At 55.3% G+C, this 21,448-nt stretch overlaps 1 protein-coding gene across 47 annotated transcripts in view; it reads right to left on the reverse strand.

The window, feature by feature from the left end:
- Positions 1–2,634: 2,634 nt before the first annotated feature.
- Positions 2,635–21,448, reverse strand: part of AHDC1 (AT-hook DNA binding motif containing 1) — a 69,815-nt gene continuing 51,001 nt past the window's right edge. For all 47 annotated transcript variants that reach the window (XM_078330874.1, XM_035308345.3, XM_035308353.3 and 44 more), the window contains 2 exons: positions 15,866–20,797; positions 2,635–3,067 (listed from right to left, as the gene is read on the reverse strand). In XM_078330874.1, coding sequence (XP_078187000.1) covers positions 15,909–20,723 — 4,815 coding nt within the window. In that variant the 5' untranslated portion in view covers positions 20,724–20,797 and the 3' untranslated portion in view covers positions 2,635–3,067; positions 15,866–15,908. The remainder of the gene's footprint in view (positions 3,068–15,865; positions 20,798–21,448) is intronic.

The following is a 21,448-nucleotide window of genomic DNA, read 5'->3' on the forward strand; positions in this document are numbered from 1 at the left end:
CTGGGGTGGTGGTAGGGCCCTGACCTCTGAAAAGAACAGATCAAAACAGGGTGTGCCCCAAACCTGCACCATACACTGTGCAGGGTATCTGCTGCCCTTGCCTAAGGGGACAGAGAACCTTCGATCCCAGAGGCCCTGGTCCATCTCCTGAGTTCGGTCTCCAAAATACACCATGGACAGCCAGGCTCACCCCTTACTAAACAGCAGACCCTAGGCTGAAACCCCGCCCCTCGCTGAGTGCCCATTCCCTTGCTGCTCCTCCCTTTCTATCTCCCAAAGCCCCTGTTCTCACCAAGCCTCCCTCCCATCGCTTCCCTCTCCCTATGCCCCTCTCTTTACAGTGAACCCCCATCTTCCCTTCAAGTTAAGGGGCCACTTCACAGGGCTGTAATCACCTTGTCAAACTCCCATTTCCTTCCTGGGTCTCCTTTCCCTGCCCCAGTTCCAGAGCCCTGGGGCCCACAACCCTTCACTGTCCTTCCTCCTCCTTTCAAGACCCATCTCTTACTGAGCCCCAATGCCTTCCACTAAGCAATCCCCCACTGTCCCCTTCCTTCCCTGAAACCTCTTCTGGGCCGCCAACCCTCTGAGTCCTCAGCTGGACTCACAGGCCCCACTCTGATTCCCTTCAAGCCAACTAGGCCCAGCCTGCCCTATTTGGGCAGCCTTCCCGAGTCTCTTCTGCTTCCTCAGCAGCCACTGAACACAGGCATTTTCTTCCTGCTGGTGATTCTTGGGGCTGAACACAGGCTTCTCTTGGGTTGGCCTATCCCAGCCTCACCCACTGCTTTCTCTGAAGCCACTTACCCACTCCAACCAGCCTCCACCCTACCCAGAGTGACCTTGTTAAAGGCCCCTCCCTAAACAGTGTGTACCCACCAGACCTGACTGCGTGCGACTCCTGCCTGCTCACATCTCTGGGCCTTTGCACAGCCTCTCCCTCCTCCAGGAACTCCCTCACTTTTCTGCCTAGCTCAGGCTTGGCTCTGTGAAACTTTCTCCTTAGGGTAGCCCTCCTCCCTAACCCTTAGAGGGCCTCACTACTTCTTGCCCCCACTTCCAGCTCTATACTGCATGGATGGCTTGAGTGTAGCAGTGTCTTCCCCGTCAGCCGTCAGGAAGTGCAGGACAATGTCTTCATCTCTGAGTCTGGGGAATGCCAGGAGGGAGCTTGGTGGGTGGATGAGCCTTTTACATCCAGTACAGAGGCTACAGTTTCAGGGGACTGTGACCTGAGTCCTCCTGCCCCTTCTTCCAGACAGCTGTGTCCAGAAGGTGGGGGTGTGTATCCCCCTTCAGACCACGGGCTCCTCTGACTCTCCTGAGGCCAGGGCCTCGATGGCTGGGTCAGGGAGGGCAGGCCCTGTGGCACTATCCCTTGGTGTCTCCCTGAGCTTCATTAAGGAGGGACACAAAGCCACACTCAGTAGAACTTAAACATATAATGGGTCTATGGGAAAAACTGCTTCCCAAAGACCAGGAAGGTCAGAATGGGCATTATTTGGGCAAAGGCAGCCAAAAGGCCCCAAAGTCAGGAATCAGTAAACAGCTTAGCTCTTCTTGGCCCACCAGACACAGGCACAGTTAGGAGTTTTCTTTTTCCAAAGTTTACCAAAGCTGGGAGGAAACAAAGACCCAGCATTTGGAGTTCAGGGTAGACAGAAAGGGGAGGGTGGACTAACACTGGGGTGACCAGCCTGGTAATATCCCAAGTTCTGCATAAGCAGATGTGGGTGCACTGGAGTAAAATGAGGGACGTGGAGGCAGAGAAGACTCATGACCTGGGGCAAATGGGAGATACACAGACGGGGGCACTGCATTCCTAGTGGGAAAGGGAGGCCCCACGAGGGTTCTCAGACTTAGGACAGAATGAATGTTGCCAAGAGAGGTGTCCTTGAACCAGAGTAGAACTGTGAGGCCCAAAGGCCAGGAAGACACAGGACAAACAAAGGGACTAGAGGCAGAGACACGGGACCTTGGATGGAATAAGGGAGTCCAGAGCAGGATCCCCAAGCTCTGGCCCATGATGGAGGCTCCCAAGGAGAGGAAACCCAGGATTTGGGGAGACCTTGGACTTGTGATAGAATATGGGGTCTCAGAGTCAGACACCCAGGTCCTAGTGCACAATGAAGGTCCAAGAGGCAGAATCCCTGGACCTGGGACCCAGTGCATGATCAAGGACCTGGATGTCCTCGGCAGCAGAATGGGGAGCTCAGAGGCAGGGAGACCCAGGGCCTGGGATGAAATGGGGAGAACCCAGATGCAAGGGTGACCCAGATCTCAGGCAGAAGGGAGAACTCTGTGGCCAGGAACACATGTAGGTTATTTCAGCTCCTCTGGAGAACCAGTAGCTGGTGACAAAACCCAGCAGTGACCCTTCTACTCCCTCCACCCTCACTCCCCCTTTCACAAGACACGAGGTTTTTTTTGTTTTTTTTTTTTGCTTTTTTTCATTTCTTTTTAATACAAACTTGGATCTTTGGGTGTGTCCTGCCAACAGAAAACAACAACAACAACAACAGAAGAGAAAACCCAAAAGAGTGAAAAATAAGAAAGAAAAAAAAAAGCTCCCGCAAGAGGTTCTTCTCCCTCCCCCCCACCATGCGAATTTGCACACCACGGGACCACAGCAGGTTTACAGAATGCAATATACAATCCACGATTTATAATAAAACAGTATATACAATAAATAGGATATTGTTCATTTTTGTCAAACGACCTGTAGATAAATTTCTCAGTGCATACTTGCAGGGGCTCTGGACACCTCGGGGCCCCGCTCGCAACCTCTTGCACACGCTCGCTCTCTCGCTCTCTTTTTTTTTTTCTTTTTCTAAAACTGTGTTTTGTTTTTAAGTTTTGTACATTTTTAAAAAGTATTTACAATTGCTGGTTTTGTGCAGAAAGGGCTCACCTTCGGCTTCTGCGTGGAGGAGATGGGCGGGAGGGGGTGGAGGGAGATGGGTCTGCAGGGGGTGCAGGGGGGCAGGGTGGGAGGCAGAGGGGCAGGCGATCCTGCCAGAGGACGATGTGGACGCTGGGAGGGATCTTGGCGTTGGTTTTCTGAAAGCTGCAAAGAAACACAAGAGAAGAGGCAGGAGTGAGCAGCAGGCACAGGCTGTGCTCTGAGATCAGGGAAGTGAAGAGGGAGACCCCCACACCCTGCTCTTCCCAGGACTGGGGGCAGCGGGAAGCTAACCACATTGATCTTTCTCCCGAAAACTTAGACTTGCCTTCTCTGAGCCCAGTTTCCTCATCTGTAAAATATGCATATCCAAGCCCCAAACCAAGGGATAAAGCAGGTGCTGGGTGAGGAGCTGGGAGTGGAATTTGTTAAGAGTTTGGGGTCTAGGCTGGGCACAATGGCTCATGCCTGTAATCCCAGCACTTTGGGAGGCCAAGGCGGGTGGATCACCTGAGGTTGGGAGTTCGAAACCAGCCTAACCAATATGGAGAAGCCCCATCTCTACTAAAAATATGAAATTAGCCAGTGTGGTGGCTCATGCTTGTAATCTCAGCTACTAGGGAGGCTGAGGTAGGAGAACACTTGAACCTGGTAGGCGGAGGTTGCAGTGAGCTGAGATCGCACCATTGCACTTCAGCCTGGGCAACAAGAGTGAAACTCCATCTCAAAAAAAAAAAAAGTGGGGGCTTGGGCTCTGGAATCAGACACTGCTGAGTTCAAATACCAGTGCTACCCTTTAATAGCTCTATGACCTTGGGCATGCTGTTGAACTTCTGTGAGCCTCAGTTTGCCCATCTGTAAAAAGAAGATAACTGAACTACTCCATTGGTTTGTTGGGAAGATTCAGTGGTATAAGGCAGATGAAGCCTGGTCCTTAAGTGCGTAATAAATTATACTGTTTACTATTCATTCTTATTTTTCTGGGACAGTTGGGCTCTCCAAACCTGCCCCACTCATGTCATGATGAGTTTAGAAACTCCTCCAATTTAGGGTGTTCTGAGGAATGACATAATGAGGAGGACAGGGCCTCAGCACACAGCACAGGTATGAACCACTGCTTTTTTTTTTAGACAGAGTTTTGCTCTTGTTGCCCAGGCTGGCGCGATCTCGGACTCAATGCAACCTCCACCTCCCAGGTTCAAGCAATTCTCCTGCCTCAGCTTCTCAAGTAGCTGGGATTACAGGCATACACCACCAGCCAGGCATGGTGGTGTATGCCTATAATCCCAGCTACTTGAAACATATGAAATATGAAATTTTGTATATTTCATAGAGACAGTTTCACCATGTTGATCAGGCTGAATGGTCTTGAACTCCTCACCTCGGGTGATCCACCCATCTTGGCCTCCCCAAGTCCTGGGATTACAGGCGTGAACCATGGCACCTGGCCGAACCACTGCTTTTAATTATTCTAAATCCAATCCTCTTCTCATCCCTTGCCATTGCCATTCTGTTTCTTAGAGAGGTGAGGTGAGGAGGAATTCTTTCTCAGGGAAGGAAGAGAGAAGCTGCCCAACGCAATGCCATCTGTGTTTGGCTTAACCCTGCCTTCCTGAAGCTCAGACTCCCAAGTTCCCAGTTCCTACCATCGCCAGACACTCGAGATTGGAAGGACCCCTTTTTCCCAGACAGTTCTCATTATGCTTGCGGGGCCCTGGGGATCTGACTTCCCTACCCAGACCCCCAGTGTGGCTAGACCCCCTGGATTCACAGCTCTACTAGGGTGAGTGAAAAGGTCCCCCAAAGAACAGGGCTGGGCTGAGGCATTCCTGAAAGCTCCAGCCATTATCCTGTCCACCTCTCAGAGCTCTGAGACACACATCTCCCACCCTCAGTGTGCGACCGTCTCCATCCGAATCAAGGGGTGAGGTGAGGGTGCTGAAACTGCCTCCTCAGGTTCCTCAGGAGCCCATTCGTCCTCCCCCACACCAGCAGGAACCAGGCGGGTGACAAAAAGCCTCTCCTCCCTTGTACTTTCTTGGCTTCCCTTTCTACCAAAGCCACATTTAAATTCTGCTCAGCCTCAGCTGCTGTCTGCTGGGTAGTCAGCCCCGGGGACGACTTTTGTCCTGAGGCTGGACTTGCCAGGACTCCCCCAAGGTCCAGGGGAACCAGGTGGGCTCCTGCAGAAGCAGGGCAGCACCCTATCCTGGTGGATCAGACCAGGTGGCAGGCAGAGAGGCTCTAGAGAGAGAAGAGCTGCATCTTTGTTAAGCTGTCAGGTCTCCTGCAGTGGCAGGATGGAATAGTAGCCGTAGGGGGAGCGGTGTGCCTGGGAGGGCGATAGCTGTGTTGCAGTGGGGTGATAGGTAGAAAAGCAGCTCTTGGGGCAGGGGCTGCTGTTGGGATGAATGCAAGCTCTCCACAGTCAGGTGGTAAACAGGCTGCAGAGACAAGAAGGGTGTCCATTAGGGAGTAGAACAATTTTATCTGGGGTAACTGCTTGAGCCAGAGGGCTGGGGGCATCTGTCCAGAGGACAACTCTATTGCGGTTGAAGAACAGTTGCCAAGCTAAAGAACCTCTGTTGGGGTGACAAGGGAAGGCGACTTTGGGATGGGCTGCTCCAAATCACTGGCAAACCGATGTTGTCCAACACCAGCCTCCCCTGCTCCCTCCAAGGGCCCCGGGGCAGGCTGGGAGCCTCTGCATAAATCCCTGCACCCCCACCCCCAACCCAGGCCCTTAGCCACTGCCAGTGACCCTCTCTAAGCCAGGTCTCCATGGTGATCTCAGCCCAGCAGGCGGCTCCTGCCAGAACCATTCCCGTGGTGCCTGCGGCCAGGCAGCAGGAGGCTTTCTCACCCTCTGCTAAGCCGCCCATCTCGTCTCACCTTCCTCCTCCCACCACCCTCCCCAGCTTTCAGGACTTGGCCAGCCAGGGACTTTGGCAGAATCTGCAGGATGGGAGGGAGTGGGGGAGGGGGATGAATCAAAGCCCAAAAGCCCCAGGGTTCTTGTGGAGGTTGGGGGAGAATGCTGTGGCTGTGTGGAACCCTGACCTCACCAGGTTCAGCTCTCCACAAAGCACAACCAGACACTAATGTGCCAGGCAGCCCAGTGCTGGGCACTGGGGACAAAGCAGAGACCAAAACTGATCTGGTCCCTGTCCTTGAGAGCCTCACAGATAGAGAGGAAGGCAAAGCAGACCCCAAACCAGGCAATTCTGATGCAGGGAGATGGGGGCTGTGCCACGGGAAGTCCTGAGGAGGCAACTAACGTGGTCGTGGCAGGAGAGAGTGCGGCTCTTCAACCACTGCTAAACATGGTGCGCAGCATGTGCTAGGACCAAGGCATGCGCCGACTGAATGGCAGAGCAAGGACTGACCTGAGTCTAATCAGTATGTCAAGGTCCAGCTTGGGCTTGCACAACTTCAGAACCCCTCCTTAGACCACCCTGTTACCATAGCTATGTCAACCTGGCTTCTGCAGGGCAGGAACCTGTACGTGGTGCTGCTGCACACCCAGCGCTAACACACACCAGCCCCCAGCACAGCGACTACTGTTCCGAAGACTTCACCTTTTAGTGCCTCCGTGACACACAACTGCAAAGCCACATTCCTCTGAGTCCTCACGCTCCAGCGGTTTCACCATCTGAGGTGCCAGGGCATTAAGTGGTCTCTGCCTGTCAGGGGGGATTGGCACTGGCAGCACTGAGGGACAGCTGAGCAGAGCTTCAAAATGCTGCAGAGCACATATAAATCAGGTGGTCTAGAGGAGGCTGCTGTCCCCCAAAAAGGAACATATATTTGTGCTTTTGTTTAAGTAACCAGCAAACATGTATTCATGCTCACTGGCTGCCAGGGCATGAGTTAAGGCCTAATCTCTACTCTCTAGTCTCTGCCCTCTCGAAAGGGTCCAACGTCAAACAAGGCAGTAGAGCAGAAGGCAAAGAGTGCATGAGGCTGGGTGCGGTGGCTCACGCCTGTGATCCCAGTGCTCTGGGAGGGTGAGGTGGGTGGATCTTTTGAGGTCAGGAGTTCGAGACCAGCCTGGCCAACATGGTGAAATCCCATCTCTACTCAAAATATAAAAATTAGCTAGGAGTAGTAGCACATGGCTGTAATTCCAGCTACTCGGGAGGCTGAGGGATGAGAGTTGCTTGAACACAGGAAGCGGAGGTTGCAGTGAGCCGCGATCATGCCACTGCACTCCAGCCTGGGCGACAGAGCAAGACTGTCTCAAAAGAAGAAAAGTATATGAGAATTTGAGAGACTGATTTCCTGTGTTACCTAGAGCAAGTCCCTTCCCTCTCTGGGCTTCAGCGTTTTTTTTTGTTTGTTTTTGTTTTTTTTGAGACAGGGTCTCACTCTATCACCCAGGCTAGAGTGCACTGGCACAATCATGGCTCACTGCAACATCCACCTCCCAGGCCCAAACAATCCTTCCACCTCAGCCTCCAGAGTAGCTGGGACTACAAGTGTGTACTACCACACTTGGCTAATTGTTTTATTTTTTTGTAGAGAAAAGGTTTCACCATGTTGCCCAGGCTAGATTCAACTCCTGAACTCAAGTGATCCACCTGCGTTGGCCTCCCAAAGTGCAGGGATTACAGTTCTGAGTGACTGTGGTGGCCTGAGTTTCTATTCTATAAAATAAGGGAGTTGAACAGGTGATGGGAGAGATCTTCAGGCACTGGGATGGTGCCCCAAAGACAAAGGGTCAGAGGCAAACCACAGAGGCCCACACCTGATCCATCCTTGTAACATTTTCAGGCAGCCAGGCCTGGGAGTCACCTCCATGTGAAGAGTATACTGCTTCCTGGGGGCTCAGCCCACAACTGGTATGGCAGAAGAACTGTTAGATAGGTGGACCTGGAATTCACCGAATTATCGAGGCTCCCAATTACTCAGGCTCCCAATCAGGAGTCTCTCTCTACTCCAGAGAAGTTTTAGGTTGTTGGTTTTTTTTTTTTTTTTTTTGAGCCAGGGTCTCACTCTGTCACCCAGGCTCCAGTACAGTGTCATGATTATGGCTCACTGCAGCCTCAAACTCCTCGGCTCAAGCGATTTTCCCACCTCAGCCTCCTGAGTAGCTGGAACTACATGTGCCTGCTACCACATCTGGGTAATTTATATTTTTGTAGAGATGGATCTATGTTGCCCAGGCTGGTCTTAAACTCCTGGGCTTAAGTGATACTCTACCTCGGCCCCCCAAAGTGCTGGGATTGCAGGCATGGTGATCCACCATGCCAAGCCTGGAGAATTTTTTCAAATGTGTGTCTACTACTGACCAGAGGTGCTCCTTAAACTCTAGCTCTGCCAGCCATTCCCTCCTTAAGGTTCTTCCCCTGCCTCCCCCACTGTGGGGCAATAAGACCAAATGGGGTTCCCCAGCCTTGTGTGACCCTGTATTATACCTGTCCTGGGAGGAGACTAGCCTCACCTCTTCCATCTATCTCTCTATCTCTCTCTCTCTCTCTCTCTCTCTCTCTCTCTCTCTCCCTCCCTCCCTCCCTCCCTCCCTCCCTCCCTTCAACTGGAGCTGCCAAATGTAAAGACAGGCATTCCTGACTGGTTTGTGTTGGACAAGCAACTGAAGTGGAGGCTTAAGAAAGAGCAAGAACCACGGAACCAGGTGATCCCCAAGGGCCCTTTCTGGCTCTACCTTCCGTACTTCAATGACCAAGTGGCTCTGAGTCCTCAGGCAGGACCTTTCCCTCTCTGAAAACTGGGAGGAGTTGTGCTTGGAGAGTTCCACAGGCCCAAAGAGCCCTGAGAGTCTGAACTAGTTTATTTACACACCCCGTCTCTGCCCTTCTTTTTTTTTTTTTTGAGATGGAGTTTCTTACTTGTTGCCCAGGCTGGAGTGCAATGGCGTAATCTCAGCTCACTGCAACCTCTGCTTCCCGGGTTTAAGCAATTCTCCTGCATCAGCCTCCAGAGTAGCTGGGATTACAGGCATGTGCCACTATACCTAGCTAATTTTTGTATTTTTAGTAGAGACGGGCTTTTGTCATGTTGACCAGACTGGTCTCAAACTCCTGACCTCAGTTGATCCACCTGCCTCAGCCTCCCAAAGTGCTGGGATTACAGGTGTGAGCCACCATGCCTGGCCATCCCTGCCCTTCTTTTAGGAGCATATCCTGATGACAGGGTGAAATTGTCCCATCTCATTCCCCAGTGCTTAACCTTTCCTCTTATAAGTCTCCCTATTCAGGCCAGGGGTGGTGGTAATCCGTAATCCCAGCATTTTGGGAGGCCAAGGTGGGTGGATCACAAGGTCAGGAGATCGAGACCTTCCTGGTTAACATGGTGAAACCCCGTCTCTACTAAAAATACAAAAAATCACCTTGGGAGGCTGAGGCGGGCAGGTCCCGAGGTCAAGTGATTGAGACCATCCTGGAGAACATGGTGAAACCCCGTCTCTACTAAAAATGCAAAATATTAGCCGGATGTGGTGGCACATACTTGTAGTACCAGCTCCTTGGGAGGCTGAGGCAGGAGAACTGCTTGAACCCAGGGGGCGGAGCTTGCAGTGAGCCAAGATCGCGCCACTGTACTCTAGCCTAGGTGACAGAGCAAGACTACGTCTCAAAAAAAAAAAAAAATTAGACAGGCATGGTGGCATATGCTTGTAGTCCCAGCTATTTGGGAGGCTGAGGCATGAGAATCATTTGAACCCAGGAGATGGAAGTTACAGTGAGCCGAGATCGCACCACTGAACTCTAGCCTGGGTGACAAGAGCAAGACTCTATCTCAAAAAAAAAAAAAAAAAATCTTCCTATTCTACATCTAGTTCTTTGACTCAAGTTTAAAAAAACCAGAAAACCTGAAATGTCCCAGGCATGATGAGACACTGGGTGGGGGAGAGAAGGACAGTGCCCAGAGATGAATAATCGCCCTAAAGGAGCTGATGGTGTGGAGAGGAGGGCATTCCCAGGAAGGGCCGTCAGGAATGCAGAAAGGGTTAGAGATTAATTGGGCCTGAGAAAGATCCTGGAACCCTTCTTGGAGGAAGTGATGTCTGAGTGAAAGATAGGAACTGACAGGTGGGAGATGGGGTAGGAAAGGACCACCCAGGCCAGGAACAGCAAGAGCATGGGGCACGTTTGGGAGCCAGCCCTCCCAGAGCTCCCTCCTGCTTCCACGCATGCTCCCAGCTAATAAGGGTGTGTGTGTAAGGTGGGGCTAAAAAAAAAAAAGGTTGGATGCCAGGAAGGAAGCCTGGAATACCTTGAATTCTGTGCTGGGAAGTTGGGCCTTTATTTTGTAGGCAAGGAACGAGGCTGGAGAGGGAAGGATGCAGTCAGAAGGTGTAGAGCAATGGAGTTACAGGAGCAGATGTGTTTTAATCAATTCATTCAATAAATATTTTAGGGACACCAGACACCATGCATCTAAAAATGCTCAAAAAAACAAGCACTTTGGTGGCCATAATGGGGAGAACGAACTAGGGGGCTGGAGGTGGGGTGCATGCCTGGAGCAGGGAGGGGGTTGGGCCAGAGACCCTGGTGGCTGAGCTAGAGCTAAAGCCTCTGAAGTCTCAAATTTGTCAAGACCCATTTCCTGCCTCCAGGAAACTCCTGCTGCCTGCCCTGCTCACACGGTTTTAGTGGGTGGTTCCTGATCCTTCTCCTGGGAGTTTCCCAGGCCCTGCTCTAAGAGCAATGCCCATGTGGAGGTTTTTTTTTTTTTAATTATTTATTTATGTATTTATTTATTTTGAGACGGAGTCTTGTTCTGTCACCCAGGCTGGAATGCAGTGGCGTGATCTTGGTTCACTGCAACCTCCGGCTCCCAGGTTCCATCTATCCTCCTGCCTCAGCTTCCCGAGTAGCTGGGACTACAGGTGCACGCCACCGCACCTGGCTATCTTCTGTGTTTTTAGTAGAGACGGAAACTCCTGGCCTCAAGTGATCCACCTGCCTCAGCCTTCCAAAGTGCTGGGATTACAGGCATTGGCCACCAAGTCTGGCCCATGTGGAGATTTTAAATAAACACCTGTAAAAGGCTGCAGGCCCTGTGAGGCCCTGCAGGGGACTGCCTGTCTTGCTCAGTGACACCCTCAGCACTGGAAATAATGCCTGGCCCCGAGCACGTCACTAGCTCATATGTGTGAACACAGAATTCACCTACTTCCCCCAGCCTTCCAGCACAAACACAGGGCACTATGGGAGCAAAGGTTATGCTGACAAAGATGGCACAACTGCTAGGGGACAAATCATGACATATTACAGTCACAAGAAAATGTTTCATATTATTTGCAGTAGGGGAGAGGATTGGTGGGCATGACTGTGATGACAAGGTGTCTAGCTATGCTGGGTCATTTTGTCCTTGGGTCCCCCAGGAAGGACTCAGCCTAATTGCTAAAGCAAAGAACTAGGTGTTATAACAAAGCCTCCTCCAAGGACCCAAACCCACACTAGAATACAAGCTCCTTCCTAGGAGGGGTGCAGGTGAGGGAGGGCTGGCTGTGGTCCTGTAGGAAGGTCCAAGAGGCGAGGGTTAGAGGTGTGTGACTCACACAGGCTGGTCAGAGGCCCCGGAGTTCAGCCTGTGTAGGGTATTTACCTACCCATCACCAGCCATTGACTACGTGCTCACTGTGTGCCAGGGACCGGGCCAAGGGCTTCATGTGTAATCTCATTTAATTCTCACAAGAGACGCAGAGAGGTGACGTGACTCATCAGGTGACATGACTCACCAGGTCACCTAGCTGGTAAGGGATGGACTAGGTTGGAATAGATACACAGAGGCCTATCTATGTCCACAGACAGGCTCCCAGCCACCATCCTCCAGTTCCGTGGCCCTGCTCTGGGATGTGAGAAGATAAGAAAAAGGAGGGCAAGTCGGCATGGTCATGGAGAGATTATTTTCAGGAAATGAGGGCTCAGAACAAGGCCTGGCTTAAGCATGGCTGCAGGAACAGCCAGAGATAGGATCAGAGGGAGGATGGCCTCAGAGAGTGTGGGGAAGAACTTGTGCCCAGAAGAGTCAGGGCAGGACTAGCTGAGCCCCGACGTGAGGCCTCTTGCTCAGAGCCACAGGCAAGATCAAGTGACCTCTCAAGGTTTCAAGACACGAAGAGACAAAGCCCAGAGCAGCTGGGGCCTGGCCCAGGCCCGGGCATGTCTGCTGACCCTGGCTGGATGGTGGCCTTGGAAACTGCTTCCTGCTCCGGTCAGGCCCCAGCTGGCGTAACCTTGGAGGACCTGTGACATTTCTCTTGGCCTCAGGTCAGGCCTGAGAGGGATTAGGGAAGGGAGAGGGACTGGAGATTCCTGAACACCTTGGAGGGCCCTTTGTACCCTCCCACCCCTGTCCCCAGGGTCTGACAGGGTCGATCTTTAGCCCACAGGGCCCAATGTGGAGCCAGTCTGTCTGGCTCTACTTTCCATCTAGAGGCCCAGAGAAGATGTCTGCACAGGCCCAAGGCCCCTCCTTGCTTGACCTGTGCTGTCTTCTGTCCCATCAGCCACAGCTCTGAGATCAGTTGGGACCCACATTCCCCATTCTGTCTCCTCTGAGCTTTTATCTAATTCACATTGGGATGTGACCTGCCTTTGCCCACAGCTCCCTCTGCCTGGAATGCCCTTCCCCTGGTCTCCGTGTGTCCAAACCTTGCCTATTCTTTAAGGTCGAGCTCAAGTGCAGCTTCTTCCACAGAACCTCACAATCCATTTAAGATGTCAGACCCAGCAAGAGTTGTAGGGATTGTCCAATCCAACCTGTCCTTTTGCAGATGGGGAAATAGAGGTGTGGGGAGATGAGAGGCAGCCATATGGCAGAGTACCCAGGCTCAGGACGGACAGTACTGGGTGCTAATCCTGGCTCTATTGGCTAATGGATCCCCCTGGGCAAGGTTCATTCCTCAAGTCTCTCTAAGGTAGGACAGGGAAGGAGGCAGGGGGCTGTGGTTGGGAGACACACCCCACCTCGTAATCTGCTGTGAAGGATCAGTGAGGCGGTGTTACATAAAGGGCCCAGCACAAATGTCCCTTTTCTCATCAAGGGGGCAGAGGGCTGACTTCTGACCACAACACCCAGCTGCCCAGTGCAAATCTTTGTTTCTCACTGGCTCTGGGCACCTGCCACTCTCTACCAGGTGTTTTCAGGTTCTTTGTGTACCTGTTGGAACATAACAGGTACCAAATGGAGGCTGAACTGGAGGACAGGGGCCATGCCTGTCTCCCCAGTACCCAGCACTGGATGGACACACAGGGGCTCAAGTTGGGAAACTAAGGCCAATGACTGCTTTCCAGAGCCTGGCGTCAAAACTGCTCACTGCTGTTGGTGAATGAGTGTGTCCTGGTCCTCTCTGCTTAAGCCCTCTGTTGAGAGTAGCAACTCCCTCTGTGAACTCTTCTTCCTTACCACTCTCCTTCTCTGTATCTCCAACTCTTTCTCATTCCTGTGGTGATTCTGATCATTTCCTGGCACTGCAGGGTTGCTCTAGAGTCTGTGTGCCATCTTAGATAGAGAGAGGAGGCAGCCCTTCCCCGACCTGAGTCTGGGCCATCATCACTGTGTGTGTCGACCACTGCAGCTGGTCTCCCTGCTTCAACACTAGCCCTGCTCCATGGTGGCCTGGGGAATTCCAGCTGGGAACTCTTCAGTGGATCCCCGTGTGTCTGGGAATGAAGTTCAGACTCCTTCCAATGTCCCACATGATCTGGCCTCGCCTGCCTCATCCCCTCACTTAACTTTATGGCCTTCCCATAGGCAGATCCTCAAAGCTGAGCCCCTTCCTGCCTCCAGGCTTTCCACACTGCTGTTCCCTTTGCCCAGAATGCTCTTCCCACTCCCCTCCAGCTGTCCAGCCCCCTCATCCCTCAGGTTCAGCTTCAAGGTCCGGTCAGCATGCTGTGTGCACTTACAAGCTTCTAGCTTTTTTGGCTTACACAGTGTTTCCCATAGCTGGAATCATCATATGCTTTATGCCACTGTTTGTTGTCTTTCCCTTTAAATGGGAAGCCCCCTGAGGACCAGTACCTCATTTGTGGTGTTCACTGTGGTGCCCCAATGCCTGGCATCTAGTGGGTGTTGGACAGATGTCTCTAGAACAATGGAATGCATTGGTTTGAGGACAGAGCTGGTAACTCCCAGCCCTGAGTGGGGAGCAGGGCCAGAATGTGGGGCTGGATGGCATCCCAGTTCCTCCTTCGTTCAGACCTCACTGGGTGGTTCCATTATGTATTTCACTGAGCTGTGACCTGCCCAAATACCCAGCCCCCACACCCGTCCATTTTCCCACCCAGAGCCTGGGAGGAACAGTTTTGGATTATTTCACATTTCTGGATTATCCATGAGACATCTCCCCTCCAGTGAGAAGGATCAAGAGTTTGACATTTTAAACCCTAAGCAGCTTCTCCCTGGCCTGCTTCAGATCTGAGCCTCTGCTGCTTGCAATGAGATGCATGGGGAATGGAAGGCCATTTTAATCTTGGCCTGGCTTCATTAGGAAGAAAGAGATGCTGCCAAAAAAAAAAAAGTTTGCTTCATTGTCTCTGCCATGCAGAGCTACACAAGAGCCTAAGGGGTTATCAAAGTAAATTTCCTTGAAAAGATGGGGAAACTGAGGCTTAGAGAGGAGCAAAAGCTTGGTCGAGGGCATGCAGCAAATTGGTGACCAATCCAGGAATGGTCCTCCCCCAGGCCTCCTGATTCCCGCATGCTGCCCTTTGTCACCTTCAGGCACCAGGGGAGCTAGGGTCTGGCAGAGAGGGGGTAATAATGACTTCAGGACCCTGAGTCACCCTGGCCTTGAATGGCCTCCCAGAGCACAGATGGGGTTTTCCAGGAGCCCAGCTACTCCTCCAGGAAGAGAAACTCCCAGGAAGCTTCAGTGGCAGCAGAAGGGAAGGGTGAGGGGCTCAGACATGCCTCCGGCTTACCCCGCCACCAACCGCCACATCTGGGTCAATTTTGTGACAGATCTGTTGTCCTAGAGTGGGGCCTGTGGTGGCTAATTTCTGGAGCAGGCTGTTCTTCAAGAAAATGACTCCTTCTACCCTATTCCCTTTGATCATTTTGGGGGCGTTTTCTGTCTTTTATTTTCCTTTTTAAAACACCAAATCTTGAGAATACTAAAACTGACTCCAATTAATGAGGTCACAGTACCTGATAAAAACAGCATCTAAACATTTAAAACTCTTTCACTGAACTCGCAGAAAAGCTTCAGGAAAGGGACTGGCTTTTCCAGGGTCAAAATATCTTGCCTGAAGGTAGTCCCCATGGCTGCACGTTTGCAGGGACGGTGGGATCCCAGCACCCCTTCTCCACTTCTGGGTCCCTACCCCACATGCTCCTGGCCACACCTAGCCTACCTCAGGTCACAGATGTTGGAAAACAGCTCTTGGGGGCACCTTGGGAGGCCAAGAGAGGACACTTTGAGCCATCCTGTGAAGTCCTTGCAGAGTGTGTGACCAAGCCGTCCTGGCCACTCTCTTGACCTGGCCCTCACCAGGCTGCCTCTTAGAATCAATGAAGCTCCCAGGGAAATGGGGGTACCAGCAGGGCTGGTCCTCTGAATAGGCCCTGGGTAGGTGACCATCCAACCTGCTTCTCCCTTCACCTGTCTCACACAGGGTGATGCAAATGCCCACTGTTATCAGTGTATTTCCTGGGAAATACTTCCTGCCCAAGACATGGCATGAACAAAGGAAATGAAAACTTGATAAACCAAACGCCAGGGCCCCATCCAGTCTATGGTCCTCCGGCCATTTCAATTAACAAGACTCCTTGAACGTCCAAGTCGCCTGCTGAGTTCCCAGCCCCAGCACCCCACCTCCTCCTGAGACTGTCCACAGCAGCGGATCCCTACTCCCTGCCGCTGGTCCCAGCCTTGCCCTTAAATCCTTCACCTGCTTCCTGCTCACTCCATACCTCTGTCCTTGACTAAGCTCTGATGTCCTCTCCCCACCCCCGGGCCTTTGCCCGCTGTGCCCACATCCCCAGACTCACCCAGGAACAAAACCTCGCGGTCCAGTCGGCACTTCAGTTGGCACTACAGGGACGTGACGGTGAATGTGTCCTCAGGGTGAGGTTCCGCCATGGGCCCCAGGAAGCCGCTCTTGGGGCCCCCACCTAGGCCGGGATGCGCCTGCGGCATAAAGCCTGGGTACCTGTAGGCAGTGTCCTGCAGGGGCAGCAGTGAGTCCCTCGGCACGGGGGACAGGGTCAAGTCACTAAGGAGTGGGCAGCCATAGCCAGCAGCAGCTGCAGCAGGGCCACGGGGTGGGCCGGGCGGCCGGGCCATCTCCAGTGGCTCCTTGTCGGCCTTGGGTGTGGCTGGTGGGCTAGCCAGGTGAGGGGCACTGAGGCATGCGGCCTCCGTCCTGCCCAGGAAGTCAGCCAGCAGCCCTGTACCCACCTTGCCTTCATAGGGCGGGCTGCGGGCAGCTGAGCCTGGTGGGTACCAGTATGCTGTGCCCTTGCAGCTGGGGGAATCGTAGTGGGGCTGGCCCAGTGGCAGGTCCCGGCAGCTCAAGTGGGCCTGGGCTGCAGCTGCATGGCCCAGGCTGGCCCCCTGGAGCCCATGCTTGAGGGGCTCGCAGGCAGCCAGTTTTGTGGGCGGTGGCCGCAGCTCTTCCTTGAAGCCCAGCGTGGGTGAGCAGGTGGGTGAATATGCCTTCTGCAGGCCGGCGTCGAACACCGTGGGTGGGTGGGCCAGTGGTGGGAAATGCTTGCCATCAAGCTCGGGAGCACCCAGGCTGGGAGAGTCGCAGTGGAAGCCTTGGCCGAAGGTGCCGTCAGAAGGCGTGGACGGATTCATGGAGTAGGGTCCTATGAAGTCACAGGGGTCTCGATCTCCCACACCAAAGGCCCTCGACTGTGATGAGGGCAGTGGTGACATGCTGCTGTCCCCACTATAGTAGTCCAGGCCGAGGTCGGGACTGTCCTGGAACAGTGGGTTGACCGGCTGTGGCTTGGGGATGAACTTGGCTTTGGCCGCTGCGCCACCCCGCTCCTTCTTAGCTGAGCAGGCCCCACCGCCCCGTCCACCCCGTGGCTGCCGGGGCCCAGTGCTCCGTTTGGATGGGTAGCCTGAGGCAGCAGCAGAGGCGGATGTTGGGAAGCCCAGATGTGAGGCCTCGAACAGGTCCACTTTCTTCCGCCGTCCACGGCCCGGCTTGGAGCTACTCTGAAAGAGGACACTCTGGTTCCAGTTGTAGCCAGGGGCAGATGATGCCTCGTTCCAGTCCATCATCAGTTTCTCCAGGCTGGACAGGCTCGACTGGCCCTCACTACTCGAGGCCTCGCTGTTGGCACGCCGAAACCCGCCACCACCGACCGGCTGATTGAACTGGGTGCTGTCGGAGGAGGACTCAGAGAAGGTCTCTGACACGGCGGTCTGCTGCTTCACCTTCTGTGGTGTGTAGTTGGAGATGTCCAGGATCACATTGGGCTCACTGACGTGGCAGTCAAAACTGGGATTGTAGAGCTGACTAAAGGCCTCTGAGGCCCAGTCCAGGCCTCCATAGCCCTGCCGGAAAGGCCACTGAGAAGCCCCCGCAAACTGCCGACAGTTCTCGGGCGAGGGCTGGAAGGAGGAGGAGGAAGAGGAGGCGGCAGAGGCTGCAGAGGTGGCAGAGGCAGTGGTGCCCTTGGGCACCATGTAGCCACCAGGCGAGACTGTGCTGGCCCGGCTATCACAGCGCAGGGGCGTGGGGGCTGAACCAGAGAAGGGGGTCCCCTCAGAGCTGTTGAAGAAAGAGGCCTTGCTTGGTGGCAGGCAGGGGCCCCCAGTAGGCGGTGGGGCATAGCCGGCGCTGTGGGCGCTGCTGGGTGAGGCAGGAAGGCTGTTGCCGCTGCCATAAGCAAAGCTGCAGTCCTTGCTGTTAGCGCAGTCCTGGCCCGTGAAGGGCTTAGCTGGGGCGAATACGCTTTGTCCAGCCCCATAGCTGCTGTACTGGGGCAGGTAGGTGTTGGTGGGCGGGTGGGTGGTAGGTGAGCGGGCCACAGCTGAGGGCGGGGGAGCCAGCTTTGGGAAGGTCTCAGCTGCCCGGCAGTCTGAAGTGGCTGGAGTTAGCCCATAGCTTGCTGCCCGTCCTGGTGGGAAGGTCTGGCGTGTGGGCAGAACAGGCTGGAAGGAGGGGTCTGCCCCAGCCCCACCGCTACCGACTGCCACTGGGCTAGCCTTGGCTCCCCGGCTGGGGAAGGTGCCCAGGCCCCGCTGGGCAGGCAGGGCGCTGGTGGGTGGCCCTGCATAGGTGCCTGATGCCTTCCGGGACTCTGGGCGAGAGGATGAGAGGGCAAAGTCCAAGAGATCGGAGGAGTCATCTGAATCGAGCAGCGAGCGGAAGTAGCCAGTGAAGAGGTTTTGGCGCTCCTGGCTGAGCTCGGTCTGGCCCGAGGGTGCGCCCGTGCTGTAGTAGCTGCCACGGCCTGAGGCTCCACTCTCCAGCCCAGTGGAGGCAAAGGCCCGGGCCTCAGTCCCCTGAAACCCACAGTTTCGGCCAGCTTGCCCGCCTGGGTGCCCATGGTGAGGGGCCCAGGCACCACCCTTATCCCCAGCCCACTCGGCACCCGCCTCTCCGAAGCCCGGGCCACTGGGCACCTGCTCTGGGAACAGGGTCCCATTCTTTCGGGACCGCCGCTTGCGCTTTGGCTTCCCAGTCACAGCATCCACCTCCCCCCGGCCCCGTTTGCGTGGGTGCCCCAACTCAGTGAGGCCAGGCCCCCCTACCCCAGCAGCAGCCACGGCCACCACCTTCTTCTTCTTGCCAATGCCCTCAAAGAAGTCACTGAAGGAGCATCGGGCTGACTTGGCTGCATGGCCCCCACCCCGGCCACCAAACCCGCCTGCTTTGCCCCCACGCCGCCGGAAGCCCTGCACGCGATGCAGGAAGTGGGAGATGCTCTGGGTGTCGGGGGCCTGGTGCACCGACTCTGGCTCACTGGGTGTCCAGCAACGGGGTGGCGAGCACCGGCCAGCACACTGGCTCTGGCGGTTCAGGAAGGCCAGCTTGGCCAGGACGTCTGAGTACTCGGCCTTGCTGTCGTTGGCGTCGGCGGCATAGGACGGCTGGGGAGAGGCCAGCTTCTGCTTCCGCCGCCGCCGCTTCTTCACCTCTGGCATGGCCATGGTGGCTGCTGCCACAGTGGCTGCCTCAGCCGCCACCACAGCTGGCTCCTTGGGCTTGCCGGGACCCAGCAGCAGGTTCTTAGGAGGGCGGCCCCGCTTGCGCTTGAGAATGATGGGCATCTCCCCTGGTGGGAAGACCACTACCACATTCCGCCCGTTGTTCTTCATCTTCAGCAGTGGGGTGGGCTCAGCCGACACACGCAGGCCTAGCTCCTTGCCCTCCACGCTCAGGCTGCTGCTCAAGGAAGACACTTTGTACGTGGTCTTGTTCCGCCGCCCCAGCGATACAGGGATCTTGGCCATCTTCACCACCATGCGCCGCACGCCCCGGCACTTGCCTTTGCGGGTAGAGACCACTGGGGTCTGGGAAGATTCCAGCTTCAGCTCTGGGACTGAGACCGGGCCTGGGCCTGGCAGGGCAGGGGGTGGAGGAGGCGGTGGCGGTGGGGGTTCGGCCAGGGCGGCTGCCAACCCCGTAGGCATAGGCAGGGGCAGTAGGCGGCCCTCGGGTCCGGCGTCTGCCTTGCGCCCCCGTCCGGCTTTCCGCCGGCGACACAGGATCTTTGGCCTATCAGTGCGCCGCAAGGCGTACTTGGGGTGACCCTCAGGCCCAGGGGGGCCGTGCGGTGAGCACAAGTCCAGGCGCAAGGGCTCTGCCAGTGGGCAGTGCCCCAGGGGCTGCTGGGGCTCCAGACGGCGACCTGGGACGTCAAGCAGCTTGGGCAGGGGGTCGAGTGCCTGGGGGTCAAGCAGCTGTGACTCCAGGGAGTCAGGCAGGGTGTCCAGGGCCTGGAGAGCCAGGCCTGGCAGCCCCAGAGGATCAGCAAGAGGTTGCAGGGGTGGCAGCTCCAAAGCTTCCCCGAGTGGCTCTAGTGCCTGTGGGTCCAGGAAGCGGGGCTGGGGGTCCAGGAGCTGAGGCTCTGGCTCAGGCGATGGTGGCTCAAGGGCCTGGGCCTCAAGCAGCTGGGCCTCTGGGCAAGTGAGGGAGGCCAGCTCACTAAGGATGTCGGCGTCAGCAAGTTCTGAGTAATCAGTGCCGTCTGGCTCAGGCTCTGGGGGCAGACTTGTGGCCGCAGCCGTGGCTCCGGGACTATGGCCTTGGCCAGGCTGGGGACTGTCCCTAGGCTCAGGCTCAGGCTCGTAGAGGGGGTGGCTGGGCCTCTCCGACTTGGCGTGTGGGGTGGCCCGCTCCTCAGGGCTACGGATACTGTTGGCTAGGCTGGGTGAGGAGAAGAAGCTATACTGTAGGTCACCGGGTGGCGGTGCAGGTGGGCGACTGAGTCGGAGCCCACCACAGTCCAGGTGTACACCACTGTGCTGCAGGTCCTGGGAGAGGCGTGTCAGGTCCTTCATGATGTCAATCAGCTGCACCACTGGTCGCAGGTTCACCCGCCCGTTGTCCCAGCAGCGTAGGGAGCTGCTGCCGTCTCCAGCCGGTGTGGGGCAGCGGGCCTGTGAGACAGGACGGGCTGCCCGTGGGGGCAGCGGGTCGTCCCCCTTGGCAAGGACTGGTGGGCGCCGGGTGCTGGGGTCCCGGCGTGGGGGTGGGCGTGGGTTCTCAGAGAAGGCGTGGGTGGAGAAGGCCTTGTTGGGTGGGCTGGCAGAGGGCCGGGTGGGAAGCAGGGGCCGGGGGGTGGGGGGGCCGCCGGGGTAGTACTTGGGCTCCCGGAGGTAGTCAGGAGAGCTGCACACGGCACTGGAAGTCACCACCAGGCCCTGGGGCTTCACACGCATCCTGACCTTGTCCTCCGCAGGCCTCCGGGCGGGGCCGGGGCTGACATGAGGGTGCGAGAAGCCGGGACCAAGACCTGCCAGGCAGGAAAAGCAGGAGGTCCCTTACTGAACATCCACATCCTCATCAGCTTCCCATATCCTCGAAGAGTTCCTGAACCCCTCCTTCCTGAGGTCTCATCTCCTTACCAAGCTCCCGTCCCCACCCCAAGCCCAATCCCCTTGCTGACTCCCAGCCTTTCCTAAATCACCACATACACAGTGAGCCCCTCAAGGGCTCCAGTTTCTTTTCTTTTCTTTTTTTTTTAAGAGATAGAGAGTCTTGCTCTGTCACCCAGGCTGCAGTGCAGTAGCATGATCTTAGCTCCCTCCAACCTCTGCCTCCTGGTGCAAGCGATTCTCACGTCTTAGCCTCCCAAGTACCTGGGATTATAGGCTGTACCACCATGCCCAGCTAATTTTTATATTTTAGTAGAGACGGGGTTTCACCATGTTAGCCAGGCTAGTCTCGAACTCATGACCTCAGATGATCCACCCGCCTTGGCCTCCCAAAGTACTGGGATTACAGGCGTGAGCCACTGCGCCCGGCCCAGTTTCACTTATTGACAACTCATCCCTTTGGGAATCTGGCTATGCACTCAGGAAGAATGGGACCCCTGCCTTTCAGAGGGAAGCCCATCAGCAGTGATCAAACTTAAGGAGAAGGCCAGGAAGTTCTAACAAGGACA

This window comes from Callithrix jacchus, chromosome 7 (genome assembly GCF_049354715.1).
Source record: "Callithrix jacchus isolate 240 chromosome 7, calJac240_pri, whole genome shotgun sequence".
In the NCBI taxonomy this organism is placed as follows: Eukaryota; Metazoa; Chordata; class Mammalia; order Primates; family Cebidae; genus Callithrix; species Callithrix jacchus.